At 48.5% G+C, this 16997-nt stretch overlaps 1 protein-coding gene across 1 annotated transcript in view; it reads right to left on the bottom strand.

Moving 5' to 3' along the window:
• The window catches only part of SUSD3 (sushi domain containing 3), a 32127-nt gene extending 20197 nt beyond the window's left edge, over nucleotides 1–11930 (bottom strand). The window contains exon 1 of the mRNA XM_086755655.1: nucleotides 11811–11930. Within this exon, the coding sequence (XP_086611781.1) occupies nucleotides 11811–11895 (85 nt within the window). The 5' untranslated portion in view covers nucleotides 11896–11930. The remainder of the gene's footprint in view (nucleotides 1–11810) is intronic.
• Nucleotides 11931–16997: the final 5067 nt, after the last annotated feature.

The raw sequence follows: 16997 nt of genomic DNA, 5'->3' as shown, positions 1-16997 counted from the left end.
CTGAAAAAAGAAATGCAACCTGTTAACGGTACGTGGGTCTTGCATCTGCCCAATTTCAGCGTTTCCAAATGAAAATACTCCCTATAAAACATTCCGAGTTTCTATTGAAAAATTAATTTTAAAGTTGTGAAAAAGGGAACTCAATTTCTGATTATTCTCACAGGCCACCATTAAAAACTCGTGGAAATGCTTTTCCAAAAAAGCCCATTCTCCCATTGATAAGAAACTTCCATTCAATTAAGACTGAATGAGGGAAGGAGAGAAAAAAATATATACTTGAAGTGAGTTTCTTTCTGTGTTTACACAGGTAAAAACGGATTTTTCAACACACTGTTTGCAATCTAATTAACAGCATACAGTAGTTCTGCCACGTGAAGGGGTGTACAGAAGAAGAGAGAAGCAAATGCATCCAGAGGAAAGAAAGGAACAGCGCAGTGTCAAATGCCGAGCAGCTCTGAAACGCAAGAGGGGCAGGAGCGCTCACCAACACGACCAATGGACTGACCACTGCGCGGTCCTGGCCAACTCAGGGCACTCTTTAGTGGGTGAATGGTGGTAAAGCCTACTTCAAGGTCTTTTAATGCCTGCTAAGGTAGCAAAAAATTATCAGATAGCAGCAAATTCCATCTCCAAAAGAAATCCTTGCGCTACGCTGCTGCAAAATCTTACATCCAAATCTGAGGCAGACAAATCTGGTTCATCTCTCTTGATGACACTGAGCCTTTTTCTTTGACCTCTCCCAGCGTTTTTCATCTGTTTTTTGAGCTGTTCAGTACAGTGAACAAGATGCAGCAAGATTCAGAAGTCAGCACTAAACACTCCCCAACTCTACTCCGAAATAGTAGAGGGGTGCAAGCATTTTTACTCCATGTAAAATCCAAGCTACCTATCACCCAAGTGCCAGATTAGGGTTTGACAACAACGTGTGCGGTACGCTCCTATTTCAGACATAAATAATGTGTAGGATTGGTGTAAAAATCATTCTTATTCTTGTCTTTCATGTTACTCTTTTAAGAGAGGATTTGTTCCAGTCACTGTACTGCCATCTCCATGATTGATTTTTTTTGCCAATTTACATCAAAGTCAGGTTTTTCTCATCTGTAGATTTTACTCTTGGATCTAGCAATGAGGGCAATGCTGAATATTTCTCTTCTTATGGGGACAATTAAATGAGAAAAAAGAACTAAATGAAAAAATGAGGTATTTGATGAACTCCCCAGTAAAGCAAGAACAGATGGGTTTTCTGTGCTTTATTCATCTGTTTACCAACAGAACTGAAAAAAAATAGGTTGTGACACTTCAGAAAAGTTAATAATAGTGCAACTTTCGAGAACAGGAAGGATCCGTTAAGCCTAAAGGAAATTAGAAACATTCATCTATTCACCTCTTCACCATTACTTCCATATTAGAAAAAAAAAAAGATTATATCTATTTATATGTATGTATCTCTCTAGATATCTATATCTCCACTATGGAGTGCACCAGAATTATGCCTTCAATCAAACTGTTCCCAATTAAAAATTACCTATGGAAGTGAGGCCAACAGTTGCTTTTGTGACTGATTATTTAGTGAATAGAGCTAATATTCATAAAATCACAGAACGGTTTGGGTTGGAAGGGACCTTCAAAGCCCATCCAGTCCAACCCCCTGCAAGGAGCAGGGACATCTCCAACCAGATCAGGTTGCTCAGAGCCCCGGCCAACCTGCCCTGGAATGTTTCCAGGGATGGGGCATCAACCACCTCTCTGGGCAACCTGGGCCTGTGTGCCACCACCCTCAGAGTAAAAAAATTCTTCCTTACATGTAGTCTGAATCTACCCTTTTTTAGTTTAAAACCATTGCCCCTTGTTCTAAAGCAAAGATCAGAGATTAAAATTAAGAGGAATACCTTGAAAAGAGCTTTTCACCTGCACTTCAGCTGAGACTCTGGATCTACCAAATGTCCTGGGGCAGACAGACCCGATGGGCTGGTGATCTCACCAGGATGCAACCAAAATCCACTGCTCCAGAGAGCTGAGTCCCAACATGCCGTCCCCACCAGGCAGCAAGGTGTCCAGCCCTTGCTGTGCTTGCCTCCAAAGTCTGTTAGCACTGCTTCTTGCATAACAAGCATTGGTATTCGCAAGAAGGAAAACAGAAGTAACTGGTTACACAATACCACAGTCTTCTACAGATGGTCCTCAGCCTCCCCCGTGCATCTCTACATCCGCAGTCTCCAGAGAGGCTCAAATCCAAAGCAAGATGCAAGTGTTGCCCCAGGATCTGTCACCCCATCTTTAGGGAAAGCCAAACAGAATCAGAGATGTAAGAAACATGCAGCAAGGCAAATGAAGCCATCAGCTCAACTCTGAATTTGAAATTTGCAGGTCAGGAATCCTCTTCTGTATCATTTTCCTTCTCTCCAGGGAATAACAAAGACTAGGAGCATCCCCACACCTTCCCCCTGCCACCAGGTCCCTCTCTGCCCTCAGCCAGTCCTTGCTGGTGGAAGCGTCCTTCATGAAACATCAGGCCAGTGAAGTCTGTAGGCTTACGTTTTCAACTTTCATCATTATTTTTCCCCAGTGCTCATGAATAACCTCTCATTCGTTAAACCTGTGCAGCCAACTGTAACATTTCTGCAGAAGGTGCAAAGCGACAGGTGGGCTCCATTAACCAGAGCTGGTATATTTTCCTGTGGAAACCATGATGACCAGAAATGTTAAAGTTTCCCCTTTTCCATAGTTGAGACAAGAGAATATCTTGGATCAATGCTCAAAGCATTTTTCATCATCACAATAACGGCAAGAAAACAATCACCACAAACGAAATAAAAGTTAAACAACTATGCTACAGAAGGCCATTGATTTTGGGAAATCCAGATTTCGGCATCCAACTCAATATAGGGGTCAGGTACCAAGAGGAAAACAGACAAATTTTACTAGCAGTCTCTCTTTGGTGAGCTCTTCTCCATGCTCATATGGGAGTCTGATGTGACAGAGAACCAACGACCACTTATGAGAGGTAAACTATTTCTGCAGCCTCCCTCCACACAGAGATGATGGTGGGCCTTTCTGGGGTCTGGAGAAGGCTGCGGGCACTCGCTTGTAGGAACTTTAATTGGAAAATCTGACCCTTTTGACTGAGAGGGGATGCTCTGACAGAATCTGCTCTCTTGCTTTTGTTCCCTTTAAAACACAGAAAGAAGAAAAATGTCAGAACCACCTTATCTGGCCACTTTAATACAAATGCCTTATCAGCACTCATCCTATCAATGGGCCCAAGAAAAAGGCTTGCTGTCAGAAAAGCTTCAGCTCTGTGGCTTTTCACCTACAAAATGGTTTAGCACCTCTAAGGATCTCTGCAAAACTCTTTAGCTTTTTCTCTGTAGAGCAGACAATTTTTTTTTTAACACCTAAGTGGATCCATTTTATATTTAACCTGAAAGCCAGCTGGTAACAAATCCAACATTTTCTGGCTTCCCTTAATAATTATCAAAGTTTTGTCGCCAAAATTAAACATTTCAATAGATCTTTGGTAAACTGAGTAAAATTCAGATTTTACTGCTTCTTGCAGATGAGGAAACTAAAAGAGAGAAACCAGCGGCAATGTTGTCCGTTACGCTCCGGACCTGCAGAGTTGCACGGGCGAGCAGGAGAACTGCGCAGAGCCAAGCTAAGAATCTCAGGAATTAAAGGGTACAGGACAGAAAATGATTATCTGGATGGAAAAACGAGTCTGAGCAGGATGCCCTAGCAATGTCAGACATCTCCTGCTTTTAACATGGTTTTCAATAGTCTATTTAATTCGCAGTAGACATGGTAGAACTTCAGCACTTCATTGAAAAGCTATCCACTGGGGAAGCCAAAAGAAACCTGTTTTTGCAAGGAAAGCACATGTCTGTTAGGAGCCACAGATAGATGAAGGATGCCCTGCAACATCCCCCTGGAAGGAGGGCAGCATCCCAGCGTGCCCATCACCCTCACCCTGATGCACTCCCACTCCTCACCACTCGCCCGGGCACTATGGAGCAATGGAGCTCAGCCCAGCTCTGTGTCCAGCCCCCAGTGACGGCTCTGGGTTATCAGCCTGCAGCAACTGTTTGCTCTGGTTTGTATACAGCAGCGTGCAAACACGCTCGGTAATGAACGCCGCCGATAACAGCCGATGTCCCCTGATGATGTGACCGGTGGCCTCTTGCTTCTGTGTGACATTTGTCAGACTGGGCACAACCTCCGTGGGTGGCAGAAATCCCTGCTGGTGGTGGGGACACAAGGCAAGCACTGCACCAGCGCTGCCTTGATCAAAAAATGCTCAAGTGGGAAGGGCCCAGAGCTGGCCAAAAACTGCTTCAGGCATTAGAAAACTCACCCCCAACATGAAATTTTAGGTGGACCAGAAATGCTTGCTACTTGATGGTTACACGCTCATTTTTGGCCAAAAAGCCCCAAAGTACAGGAATGACATTTGCACAAAGCACTTATTTGTAAAGAATATAGAAACTTTTCAACCTTTTCTCTTTGAAGCTACTTTTGGATTTAAAAACAGACTACTCAATATAGTTTTGATAGTTTTCCAGGGGAATTTCCAACCATCCTGTTCAGCAGAACGAACCTGGATGCTAGCGACCTTGCCTGTGTTTGCTCTCCCCGGGCTGGCCTGTTTTGTCTCCTGCAAGTCCTTTTTCCTTCCCAATAGCAAACCGAAGCTGTTCCTGTACTTGGTTTGCTGTGTTAAGCTGTTAAATGCACACCACAGAGCTGTGACCTGGCATTCGCAACTGTCAGCAAGAATCCCTGTGAATAATTGATTTTTTTAGACACCAGTCTGAAAGAGTTAGCAATAGCATGCAATTTATTATGGCGATAGAAATCATTCACAGACTGGGAAACTAACAGCCTGTCCTGGTTTCAGCAGGGATGGAGTTAATTTTCTTCTCAGTAGCCGGTGTGTTTTGGATTTTGTGTGTGAAGAATGTTGATAAAAACATTCTGATGATACGAGTTGTTGTTAATGAGACCAAGGACACTGTCTGGCTTTCCAAGTCTCGTTAACGTGCAGATGCGGGAAGCTGGGCAAAAGACAGAATAATTGATCCAAACTGGCCAAAGAGAGTATTCCATGCCATAAACGTCATGCTCAGTATATAAGTGGGGGTTGCCCATGGGAGGGGGCATCATTTTCAGTTATTCCTTTTCTTGTCGGGTATCCGTTCGGGCACCCTTGGCATTCTTTTCTTCTCTCTTGCTTGCTGGCATCGTTCCCTCTACCTTGCTAGCTTGCTCTCCCCCTTTGCTTGCTGCTCGGTGTTGTTCCTGTGATCACTGCTCAGGACGGGCTGCGTCGGTCATTCGGACATCGGGTGGTGAGAAATTGTACATTGTTCATTTTGTATATTTTGTATATATTAATATCCTTATATCCTGTTAGCTTTGTAGTTTTTAGTATTTTTAGTAAACTGTTTTTATCTCAACCCACGAGTTTTCCTTTCTTCCCAATTTCTCTCCCCTGTCCCACTAGGTAGGGGCAGGGTGAATAAGAAAACTGTGTGGTGATCCGGGCTAAACCACCACACAGCCAGATTTAAAAACCTTCTCTGTGGTTTTATCACTTTTTATTTTTCTTCTCTCCTTTTTTATTTTTTTTTAATCTTTTTTTTTTTTTTTTTTTGCTGCTGGGTTTGGCTTTCCTGTTCCTGGGCTTCACCCATGACAGCGGAGGGGCACGCAGCCAGGGGCTTGGCCACGGACGCAAAAACAACCTGCAAAACGGCAACGTGTGAAAGTCACACAGCATCCTGCCAGAAACCATTCAAGCACGGCAATGATTAACAGCACGAGTCAATAGGCACATCTGCTCTCGGCCTCCCTCGCCCCAGGAATCAGGAAAAGACGGCATGAAGATTGACGGGGATGCCAGTATAAAGACACGGAACCAGTCCATTGTGTTTACTTTTTCCCATTAAAAGAGTCAATGATTGCAGGCGAGTTACACGCAGAATGACAAGCAGCTTCAGCGAGGAGATCAAAGGCCAGCAGCCCCGTGCCCTTCCCCTTCTGGTACTGCACGTGTGTAAGAAACGAAGATCGGCATCAGATAATTCGGCTAAATCACTGGCAGCTTTTGGGTGGCCAGAATACAGGGCAAGGATAGTCTCCGATTTGTATTCAAAATGAGTGGAAAACTTAGTCCTGATCTATATTTCTGTATTTATTAATGATAGCAGGTCAAACAGCAGAGCTCGCTCTTGCCCATGCAAAACCGCCAGTGGTTTCATGGGGCACCTCTTTCACAGCAAAGCGAAACCCGTGTGTCCCAGTCCAGGCGCCTCTTTTGACCCAACCAACTGGCAAAGGTCACAGTCTTGGAGATCACTGCAGTTCTGAGGAGGAACTCTCCTGGGTATGATTCTGCTCTTTTCACAGAATGGTTTGGGTTGGAAGGGACCTTAACGATCACCTCATTCCAGCCCCTCCTGGATTTTCCACCAGCCGTGGCTGCTCCAATTTCTGCTGCCGCAGCCGCCAGTGCCAAGGAGCGTGGAGCTTTTGGGACAGCACCTCTGCACCCGTGACAGGGGTTCTGCTCTGCTGGCCAATGCTTGTATTGAAACCAGGCACCAGCTCAACCCTGTCTCTGAGACCCTCCACAGATGGAGGAATTGATTTATTTTGGTGAGTGGTTGCTCATTCTGCAACTTCTGCATTTCTCCCTGTCATCTTAAAACAAAAGGCGTGAGAGGCAGACTTCCACCAAGACTGCAAATTCATCTCTCTGTCAATCTTTTGATCCACTGAGCTAGTCAAAACCGCTCCTCAGAATGACACATTCGCTTATCTGTGACTGCATTTGAGAGACAGCGCGTCGATAAAATGCTGAAACGAAAAAGAGCAATTGTCCTACTGTTGGCTTGTCCCCCTCAAATCACTGAAGGGAAGATTCTGTAGTGCCAGGCAAATAAAAAGTCAGTGGCAATCGCAACAGAATAAGCTAAGTAGTGCTAATTTCAGCAGAGTTAAAATTCTCTTTGTTGTACAGCTGCAGATGTGCACTGGGAGGGTCCGCTTTCTCACGGCAGTACAGAGACCTCGTCCGGAACAGCCAAACCGGCAGCATTTTGGTCCTTTAAAATGGACCCATCTCTGGTCACAACAAACACAAAGTACTGGATTATCTGTTGTCACTTGGTGGTTTTGTTTCTGTGTTTTGAGGCTGACTTCTGATTTTTGAAATATCAATGTTTTGGGTCCAAAGCATTCAGCTCACTTCATTCCCTAGCTGAAATTCCTAAGTCTAGACGTAATTCATCTCTATAGCCTAGGTAAATTAAGAGTAGGTAGGCCAAAGTATTGGAGAATACCACAGGGACCAATGTTGCGCTGTGGAGGATTGCGCCTGAAGACCCAATAACTCTTTTCCTTCTCTGTTTTGTACCCTTCTAGAGCTTTTATGGCAAGCACAAAATTCATTTCCTCAAAGCAGTAACAATGCCTGGCGCAAATGCCTAACCACTAAGATTAGCATCTTGCAGTACAGGAGATAAAACCAATCAGCTGAAATTCTGCAACTGTCACTTCTTTTAGCTTATTTAAGAAAAGGTTTCACTTTGATCTCATGGGAGAGAAAGGAAGGAGAAATAACCCTGAAGAAATTACAAGCCCGTATATTCCAAGCTGTGTCATGTTCTGCCCTGTGGAAATGGAAATTTGGGAATCAATGTTTTCTTCCCCAGCCTAAAAACTGAGCTGCATCTCAGGACCGCAGGAAGAAGGCGAGATCCTCCTTGCAGCCTTTCTGCAGAGCAGCAGTGCTCTTGGCTTTGAAGAACAACTTTGCTTTTGCTTTCCTGGAAGAGCAACTGTACGTTCTCAGTGACATGATTTCAGTTTCTGCACCAGAAAGGAAACTCACTTCCGAAAAAAAAAAAAAAAAAAAACCCAAAAAAAAAAAAAGCTGCTCACAACAAAAGCACAGACACCTTGAGTCAGGCCAAAGAGACAGCCAGCCTAGTACCTACATCCCACCATGGCCATCAATGGTCACCCGGAGTACAACGCAGCAAATACGCGGTGATGCCTCTTCCACCCTCCAGCAAACCACAGCTTGTGCCTGTCCTAAGCCAGATCATGTCTCTTCCCTTCAATGGTGTCTGCTAAATAATTTCTTCCACGACTTGCTGTGGACCTAGCACTCACAGCGTCCTGCAGCACGTTCCACCTCACCCTGGGCATCCTCTCTCCTCCTCACGTTTAGGAGCACAGAGGGATGAAGCAGAACCACAGCTACAGACGCAGCAGCAAAAGACCTACTAATTCATAACGTGGCACAACGATTGCTTCTGTCGTGTTCTCTTTGTTTCCTACATTCCCTTTGCCTGGGGCAGCACCAACGTGTTTGTAGATGTACCTATACATTTGTAGAAGTATGCGCTGCCCCAGTCTGAAAGAGCTACAGGACTGCACTGATGGTGGAATCATAGCAAGAACCAACGTACCACCCTGGAAAGGGCCAGAGCCCCCAGCTTCAGCAACACGGAGACTAAAAATAATGATACACTTTCGTTACTCCTTCCTCTTTTTCCTGGTTCACCCAAACAACCCCCAAAATAACCTGAGCAGCTTGAGAGGCAAGAGTAGCTCAGTGGCAATGCAGCAGCTGGGCTGACAGCACCCCCGCTTCACGGCAATTCCCGCAGGGCAAGAAAGCTCTCGGGTCACCGCTGACAGGAGCGTTTCAGAGGCTTTTCCAGATAATATAACGAGCCTGGCAAGAGATGGTCGATGAGTATCTGTCCACAGTAAACTACCGCAGAAAGGCAATAATACTGTAATGCTGCTGTGACAGCAAAACAACCACCGTACGAGACGGAACGCATAAAAGCATCTGTATCATTTAAAAATGTACGAGGCTGAACTGAGCAAGGCTTCCTCTCAGCTTCCAGACGTTTGCCGCACTCTCCCCCCACGCTCTGCCCGTTTGCCCTACTGATACGCAGAATAAATGGGCAACACGCTGACCTGCCCCAGGCGTGCATCGGGCTCCCACAGCTCCTTTCGCAAGGGTGCTGCTGAACCTCCTCCAGCACTGGGCTGGTGTCATTCCCCCCACTCCAGGTGGGACTGGCAGAGGGAGAAACCAGCCCTCAAAGTAGGCAAGACCAGGAGAAGCAGAGTGTTTGAATTTCACAGCTGCGCTTCAGGAAGCTCTAAGACCCTCTAAGTGCTACAGCATCAGAACTTCGTTTAACTTTTCTCTCATTCAAGCATTAATTCAAATAGAAATCTTGCCACATTTTCTTTTTTCATCATCTGCAAAAGGAACGTGTGAGGGAGTTTGTCTGTGCAAATCTTTATTATCACCCTATCGCTCACAGCCCGAGATTTTACAAGGGGGGCACTCAGTCAAAGCAGCGAGAAAAACGATCATCAATAACAACATGATAAATGAACGATACTGTCTAACAATTGCAACCGGCTTTCTCTAGAGGTCACTTCTCCAGCAAATACTGCTGCACAAATAACACCGTCGCATTTTAAATTCAGCATCCTGAACATGAGTTTAATTTAAAATTACACAACAAGTAGTCATAAATCTAGCTAGCTAAGCCACTCGGATTTAACAGCAGCACGTCCACCTCACTCAATAAACTCATAATAATAAACGGAGGGTGAAACCTGCACAGGTGCTGAAGGCCAAGACAAACCTCCACAAAGCAGCAGGGCAATGAGAGGGGACGACGGAGCACAACCCAGCAAAGGTCTGGCAAAGCCCCGTGTGCCGCAAGCGTCTATTGCTGCTCCTACAACAGATGTGCAGGCAGAGCCATGCCCCAGTCCTGTGTTCTCCCCTTTCTTATTCCAATTTATCACCTTACTAAGAACTCCTCCTCCACGGTTCTGGTGTGGCTGGTTTGGAAGAAATGGTGTTTGCTGTTCTGGCTGGAGACATGGCTGAGAGAAGCCAGCTTTGTAGATATCTGAGGGATTAACTGAGGGTGGAATTCTAGTCTGAATGCCAAAGGTTTTTTTTTGGTAGATCCCACATTTCTGTAAGTTTTGCCACAGACTTACATAGGGCAAGATTAGCCCAGGCGGGAACAGAAAAGCTGAGTGTAACACGGGACATGCCGCTTCCAGACCTCACCATAATCATGGGCAAACCCCAGAAAACAATCTGACACAGCAAATAAAAGCAGCCAAAAATACATTGTTTTACAAAAGAAAAAAGTCAATAATTAGTAACATGAGCATCAAACTAGAGCAACAAGGCCTACACTTGTGTTTGAGTTGTTAATGTTCTAAGTAGGTTTCCTAGAACTTGTTTCGCATTTTTTAAATTAACTGCTCTATTAAATTCAAATTAAATGCACAGTTAAGCACATTCAGCGGATGCAGTTTACAGCATTGGTACACCGTTAGCCCCCACACGTTTGCTCATTTCTATCAGCGTAATGAAATCAGGTCATTGATAAAACCTGTTAGAACCACAGGAGCAAATGGAATCGCAGGGATACGTGGGGCCAGGCTGCAGAGGGGGTCCCTGAATTTTGGGAAAGCTCAGCCCTACTTGCACCGAAGCCCAGGGAAGGACCCGGTCTGCCCCGTGAGCCGCAGCAGGGCAGGGAGAGGCCTGGGCGAGCGGCGCTAGGCCGAAAGCGGCCCACCGGCAACCGCCCTGAGCTCCCACCGGCACCTTCCATCCCACCCTGCTCCCCGGCTTCAGCCGCGGCTCTGCCTCCCTCCCGCACCCCGAAACACGCGGGGCTCCGACCCCACGCAGCAGGCGCACCCCGCCTGCGCCAGACCCTCTGTCAGCTCCCCTTATCAAGTTAATTAAATCCATTCAAGTTGAAGAGGTTTTGAAAGGATGTTACGATTCTCACTCCACTCCTCAGCATATCATCCTATTCCATTAAAACACCAGAATCTTTGTTTGCTACCCAGTCCATTTACATTTCCCCAGAGATTTCCAAGGCCAGGTTGGATGGGGGGCTCTGAGCAACCTGATCTGGTTGGAGATGTCCCTGTCATTGCAGGGGGGTTGGACTGGACGGGCTTTGAAGCCCCCTTCCCACCCAAACCAGTCTGTGATTCTATGATTTTGAGGAGCAGCAGCTTCCAACAGGCTGCAAGAAGGTAAGACAGCTGCCGTACCCCTTCCCTCCTCAGGAGTACACTCGATTTCACGTCCGCCCAGCCCTCGTAGCTGCGACTTCACTCAAGCGAGCCGGCTCCAAGCTCCCACAAACCGGCCCCAGTGCTTCCCAGGGACAGCACAGGGCGGGCCCAGGCGCCCTCCCCGGACCCCCAGCGCTGGGCTGATCCCCACATTTTGCTACCGGGGCTCCAGCAGCCACCTTGGCGGGCAGCCGGGACGACCCTCTGGGGAGGGGGCTGCTGTGCGGAGCCCTGCTCGGACCCCCCCCCCCCCCCCCGCCCGACCACGCACCCCCGGGGCCGACACCGCAGCCTCTCCCCGCAGCAGCCCCCGGCAGAGCCGTTGCAGGGCCACCGGGACCCCGCCAAGCCCCCGTCCGTGCCCGGGCGGCTCTGGGACGCTCGCCCCGAGGCACCGCGTCCCTGAAAACTTCAGGGTGAGGATGAGGTGCCCCCCTCGTCCTCCGCGGGGACCGGCCCCGCGGCAGGCACAGCGGATGAGGGGGGGGTCCGGAGCTGAGGACGAACGGGTGGGTAACGCAGCCCTGCCCGGGGCGGGGGCGTCCCCCATCCTGCCCCAGGTCCCCGCTGGCAGCCCTACCCCCGGCGCGGAGCAGAGGTCGCGGGGGGGAACTTGTGCGCGGAGGGGGCGCGGGGCCCCACCGAGCTCGTACCTGCGTATCCGCGGGGGCCGCCGCTCTCCCTCCCGGGCGCGCCGCTCCGCGGTACCTCCAGCCCCGGCGCCGTGGCTGCCGGCATGGCCCCGCCGAGCCCGTCCCCGCACCTCCGCGGCAGGTGCAACCCGTGCCCGCCTCCGCCCGCCCTCCACCGCCGACGGGGCCGGGCCGGGCAGGGGGGGCGGGTCCGGGGAAAGCGGCGGGGCCGGGGCCGGGGCCGGGGCCGGGCCGCCGTCCCGGCCCCTTCGCCGGTACCCGCGGGGCGGGAAGAGGAGGAGGCGGGAAGCGGCGGCTGCTCGGGGCCGGCGGGAGCCCAGGCGTTGCCGGAGCGGTTCGCCGGCTCCCTGCGGCCCCAGGCAAGCGCCGTCCCGACCCCCGCTGGAGCCCGCACAGCTCCTCCGGAGCGGCCTGGCAGGGATGCGGCACCGGGCACCCCCTCCCCGCCCAGACTGCCCCCTCCCGCCCTCGGCCCCCGGTGCGGCCGGGCACTGTGCTCGCAGCCCCGAGAGGCTCAGGTGGGCCGGGCCGGTCTGAGGGCCTGGTCTTCCCATTCCAAACAGGCTCCTCATCCTGCCCTCCCGTGCCAGGAGCCGCACCCCTCCACACACCTGTAGCCTGCCGTCTCCAAAGTTGTGTTGATTTTCACTGGGGTCTGGAACCCAAGTCGCTAGACAGTGCCAAGGTCCACCATCTTGCACTCGCGTTCAGTGAAAGCCACTCACCTCGCGCTCACCTCAATACGCGATAGCACGCCGATCACACCCTGGCCGTGCCACCCGAGCCCGAACCCGTAACCCACGCTCGTTACCCTAACAGCGTTAGGGCTCAGCAGTGTTCAGTGAGGTCATGGGTTTGCTGACGCTGGCAGCGCATTCAGAAAAGTACTTTGGTGGCTTCCTCTGCGTCCAGAAACAGCAGGCTCCTTGAAGGAGTTCCGCTCGATGGTGCTGAGCATACGGGCTGGGGCCCACACTAAGCACTGCGGCTATCAACACTCCATCAGCTTCTTTTACCTTCTCATTATTATTTTTCTTTTTCACAGGGAATTAGAAGGAAAAAAGTCTGCAGGGGCAGATCGGAGAGATTAAATTCCAACATGCACCAAACCCGAATAGACTGAGAGAAACCTCCTCAGGCTCTTCCACAGCATCACATGGAGCAGGATGGTACCCATGGGTGGTGGCGACACAGCCACTCTGTGCTGCTGGACAGAGCACTCTTTCCTGTGAGCTTATTTGGCAGGGAGTCCGTAGAAGTATTGCAGATATAAAGGACTGCTATTTCCATTCCTACAACTAAGACACATTTAAAACGTGACACTTGGTCATATTAGAGCAAGAGAAGAGCATTTTTGAAAGTGCTGCAGCTTACAGATTAGGTCTGCCTTTCCAGCAAAGCCAAATATTTGTAAATCTAATTTAAGTCAACAAGGAACTACAGCTCCCGCAATCAAGTCCTTCATGTCTGTGAAGCCAGAGGAATACCAAAGACAGATAAGTGATTTTTTTTTTTCCTTAAGCCGTGTCACTGCAACTGCCGTTATACAATTAAAGTTGAACACAACTGTGTTGCAAATCAAATCTTTTCTTACAGCCACTCACAAAAGCAAGCTCAGAAGCAGCATCTGAATCCCACTCACCTCGTGTCAGCACTTTGTTTTTCTTTGTAACGGAAAGCATAACCCAACAGAGGTGGTTTCACTTAGCGTGCCCAGGACCACCGCCAGCCAACAGCAGCCCTGGCTCTGCCTGTAACCTCCCAGGAGAGAACCCACCTCCCTGGCTTCAGGGCAATTCTTGTTGCTGAAGAAGGAAGCTGTGGGGGACTTAGTGCTTGCCTTCAGTGGAAGCCATGCTGATGATTTTAATGGAGAAGGTGGCCAGTTCCATTGACCCAGTGCCTATGACCCTTACTTAAAATCCGGCTGTACTAAAAGGGAATTTTTCCTGAGTAAGGTGCTGTCATCTGCTGTCATCAACAGCAGCGACATGATTTAGCTTTTAAAGCCACCCCTCCCACGCAAATACACTTTAAATTTAGTTTAAAAAAAAAAAAAATCTAATCGGTATAGTGGGAACAAACAGAAGAAAAAAAAAGGTGAGAGAGACGGAAGAGAACAGAGAGTGCATCTTAAAAATGATGGAAGTTTCCATGCTGCAGCCCAGTTTTTCCCTGCTGGACCCCTAATTTCGCCTTCAGCCTCAGGGGAAGCTGTGCAGCCCCAACTGGACACTTGTTGTCTTTGTGGAGGGATTGTTTAACTGTTGGATTTCGCTAAGCTGCCCTAAGGCACTGTCTTTTTTCTAATCCCAGTTATTAGGGTTGGCTCAGGGCACGCCAAGGGCACAAGGCTGCTGAAGCGACCATCCCCATGGTCCCCCAGCCAGCTTCTCCTCCTCCTCCCAGCTCCACGTCTGGGCTTCTGCTGGCTCTGACAGCAAGGTGTGCTGGCCAAACCTGCTAACTCAGCAAAACCAAAAAGAGGGGCAACACAGCCTCTTTCCACCTGCCTTGGCAGGGGGCTGGTATCCTGACCTAGGCTTTGTGGAACTGGAACCTGAAGCCCTCACCTGCTCTTTCAGCCACAACATCTGCTGCTGGCTTTGGCCACCCTGCCGTAGCTCAAGGTCTGCCTGGGAAGGCTGCATTTTCAGCTGCAATCAAGGACTGCTGTGTTGAAGGAGCCTTCCTGAGGAGAAACGACCCGAGGCACACCATCTACCTCAGACTGCCGCCTTTGAGCCTCTGTACAGACCACAGCATGCTGGAGATCCAGCCTCTTTGCAAGAGCAACAGGAGACAGACAATTCACCTCCATTGTACTGACAGGGGAACCGGGTGAAAGGACCTTGTAGAGAACATCCTCTGAGAAAAGCCAAGGGAGTCAAATCCTCCCAGGCAGACCAGAGGCTGTTGGTGGCCACTGGGCTGGAGGAGCAGGACACACCTGCTTATCAGCAAGGACTTGAGAAGGATCAGAAAGGAAAAGCCAGTGGGACTGAGTAGCAGAGAGAAAAGGTTGTTAGAAGCAAGTAGGTATCCTTTCGAAAATCTGAAGATGTGCCCGAAGGAGGAAAGTAAAAAACCCGACATACTAAATGTGAAAGGTGCAAGAAGCAGGCCAAAAAGTGGAAGAACAACTTCAAAAAGCATCAAAACAAGTTGTAATTTTGTTTTTGGATGCCCTACAGGCAGGAAGTCTGTCTGTCAGAGGACCGGTGGGCTCCTTCGTCAGCATCTGAAAGAAGCACTCAGAGAAGGTAAGGTCATAGCAGAAAGGCTAAATTAATTCTTTGCTTACTCTGGAGGAAAACAGGGAGGACAGCCAGAGCCCGTCTTTGAGGGGGTGCCCAAGACGGCCTGCGTGTCTGTAGATGATGCTTTCGAACATGCAGACAACGAACAAGAGCAGATGGCATTCAGCAAGAGTGCAAAAGAAACTCAAGGTGAAATAAGCAAATTAATTTTTAACGATGGTGCATAACCTCTCACTTAAAATCTTCTTGATTACCCAAGGTCTTAAACAGAAGTGTGACCCCAGCTCCTTAAAATTATTTCTTTCAGATCAGACCTCAGAAACTGCTGCTTGGTAAGCCTGAAATCTGCACCAGCCATGATAATAGAAAATGTTTTAGCAAATAAGATCCGTGAACACAGTAATGCATTTAATACACTGGGGAAAAGTCAACATGGGTTTTATGAGCAGAAGTAAGTTATATCTCAAAAATCCTCTGGAGATGTTTAAAGGAGTCAACGAGCCAGAAGATAGGGAGAATCCAGTTGATGTTTTCTTCGTGGGTATTCATAAAAGGGCTTTCAGCAAAATCTCTTCTCAAAGGACCTTGAACAGCTGTGGCACAACAGAAAAGGACCTTGCACAAATTCAAAAAGTGATTAAAGGTGGGAATGAAGGGCTGCTTTTCCCAGCACAGAGGAGTGATGATGGGAACTCCTCAGGGCGGGGGAAACCAATCGGGTTGTGGAGTGAGTAACACTGCGCACAGGGACCTGGAGAATACTCGCTGCCGGGGCAATGGACATGCCCATGCCAAACTCCATTCCGGCTCCTCCACCGCCTCTCTGGGCTATCAACGGCACAGAGCTCTGCTGTGCTCATGCAGTGACAGCTCGTGGCTGGTAACAAGTGACCCACTCACGTGCTGCAAAAACCCCAATGTCTTTTCCTTTTGTCTAGTGACCCTACGCTTTTCCCCCCCCAAGAGATGTACGCAGATGCTAGAGAGGTGGTGGATTCAGCACGGGGCCGTAGTTCAGGAACTGTTTTCTTGTCGCACTGCTAAGTATACTGTAGTGCCACAGCGTAGAAAAATAGAGCAACACGCAGCCACGTTTATCCTGTCAGAGTCTGAAAATGTTAAGCTAATTTGAAGAGAGAACATTTTTGTTCCCTCTGTAATAGAAATGAATAAATACAGTGCGACAGGCCAAGTGGCATCAATACACATGCCGTTTTGCCAGTAGCTTGGAAAAACAAACATACTGAGAACAACCGTTTATGTCCCCGATACAAGATAAAATGCTGCTGTGCACACTCGCACGCAAACGATCTCCTCCAGCATTGTTCAGAGCTAATCAGCACGGTTACAGTTAAGCAGACAGGGCCTTACAAATTCATGTTTGGTTTGGGATTTGGTGCCTATGGTAATCTGGCATATGTCACACTTTCTTCTCCAGCTTAGTTTCTCAGCATTATAATGGAAAGCAAATAATGATCATTCTATTTCCCCATTTAGATCGCACCATTTATTTTGTTTCCTTATTCCTGTAATCAGCACGAACAAACATGCAAATCCCTGCATTACAAACATGCATGCTGCATAGCACCATGGGCTTTGACAGCCCTGGGCCCTGCTACAAACGTGTGAGAGTGTGCTGCAAAGCAGCCTCAGGTTTGCTGAGCTTCCACAATCCCCGTTTAATCTCAAATACCAGCTTTTGAGCTGGTAGAGATGTTTTTAAGAGGCAGAGTGTTGGAATTAAAAGACATGAAAAATGGGAAATAAATAATACAAAATGATGGGAGAACTGAGAAAGGCAATACAGAAAAGCAAGTGGCTCATTTAAAAAAAAATATTTAAAAATGTGTGCATGTGTGACACTTTCAGGCGGACAGAGAAGTCAGAGGACAGTCCATGAAAAAGTGTCTGGCAGCAGATTGCAGAG

This window comes from Chlamydotis macqueenii, chromosome 10 (assembly GCF_036417535.1).
Source record: "Chlamydotis macqueenii isolate bChlMac1 chromosome 10, bChlMac1.mat, whole genome shotgun sequence".
Taxonomy (NCBI): Eukaryota; Metazoa; Chordata; class Aves; order Otidiformes; family Otididae; genus Chlamydotis; species Chlamydotis macqueenii.
This window is presented reverse-complemented; position numbering and strand designations above follow the sequence as displayed.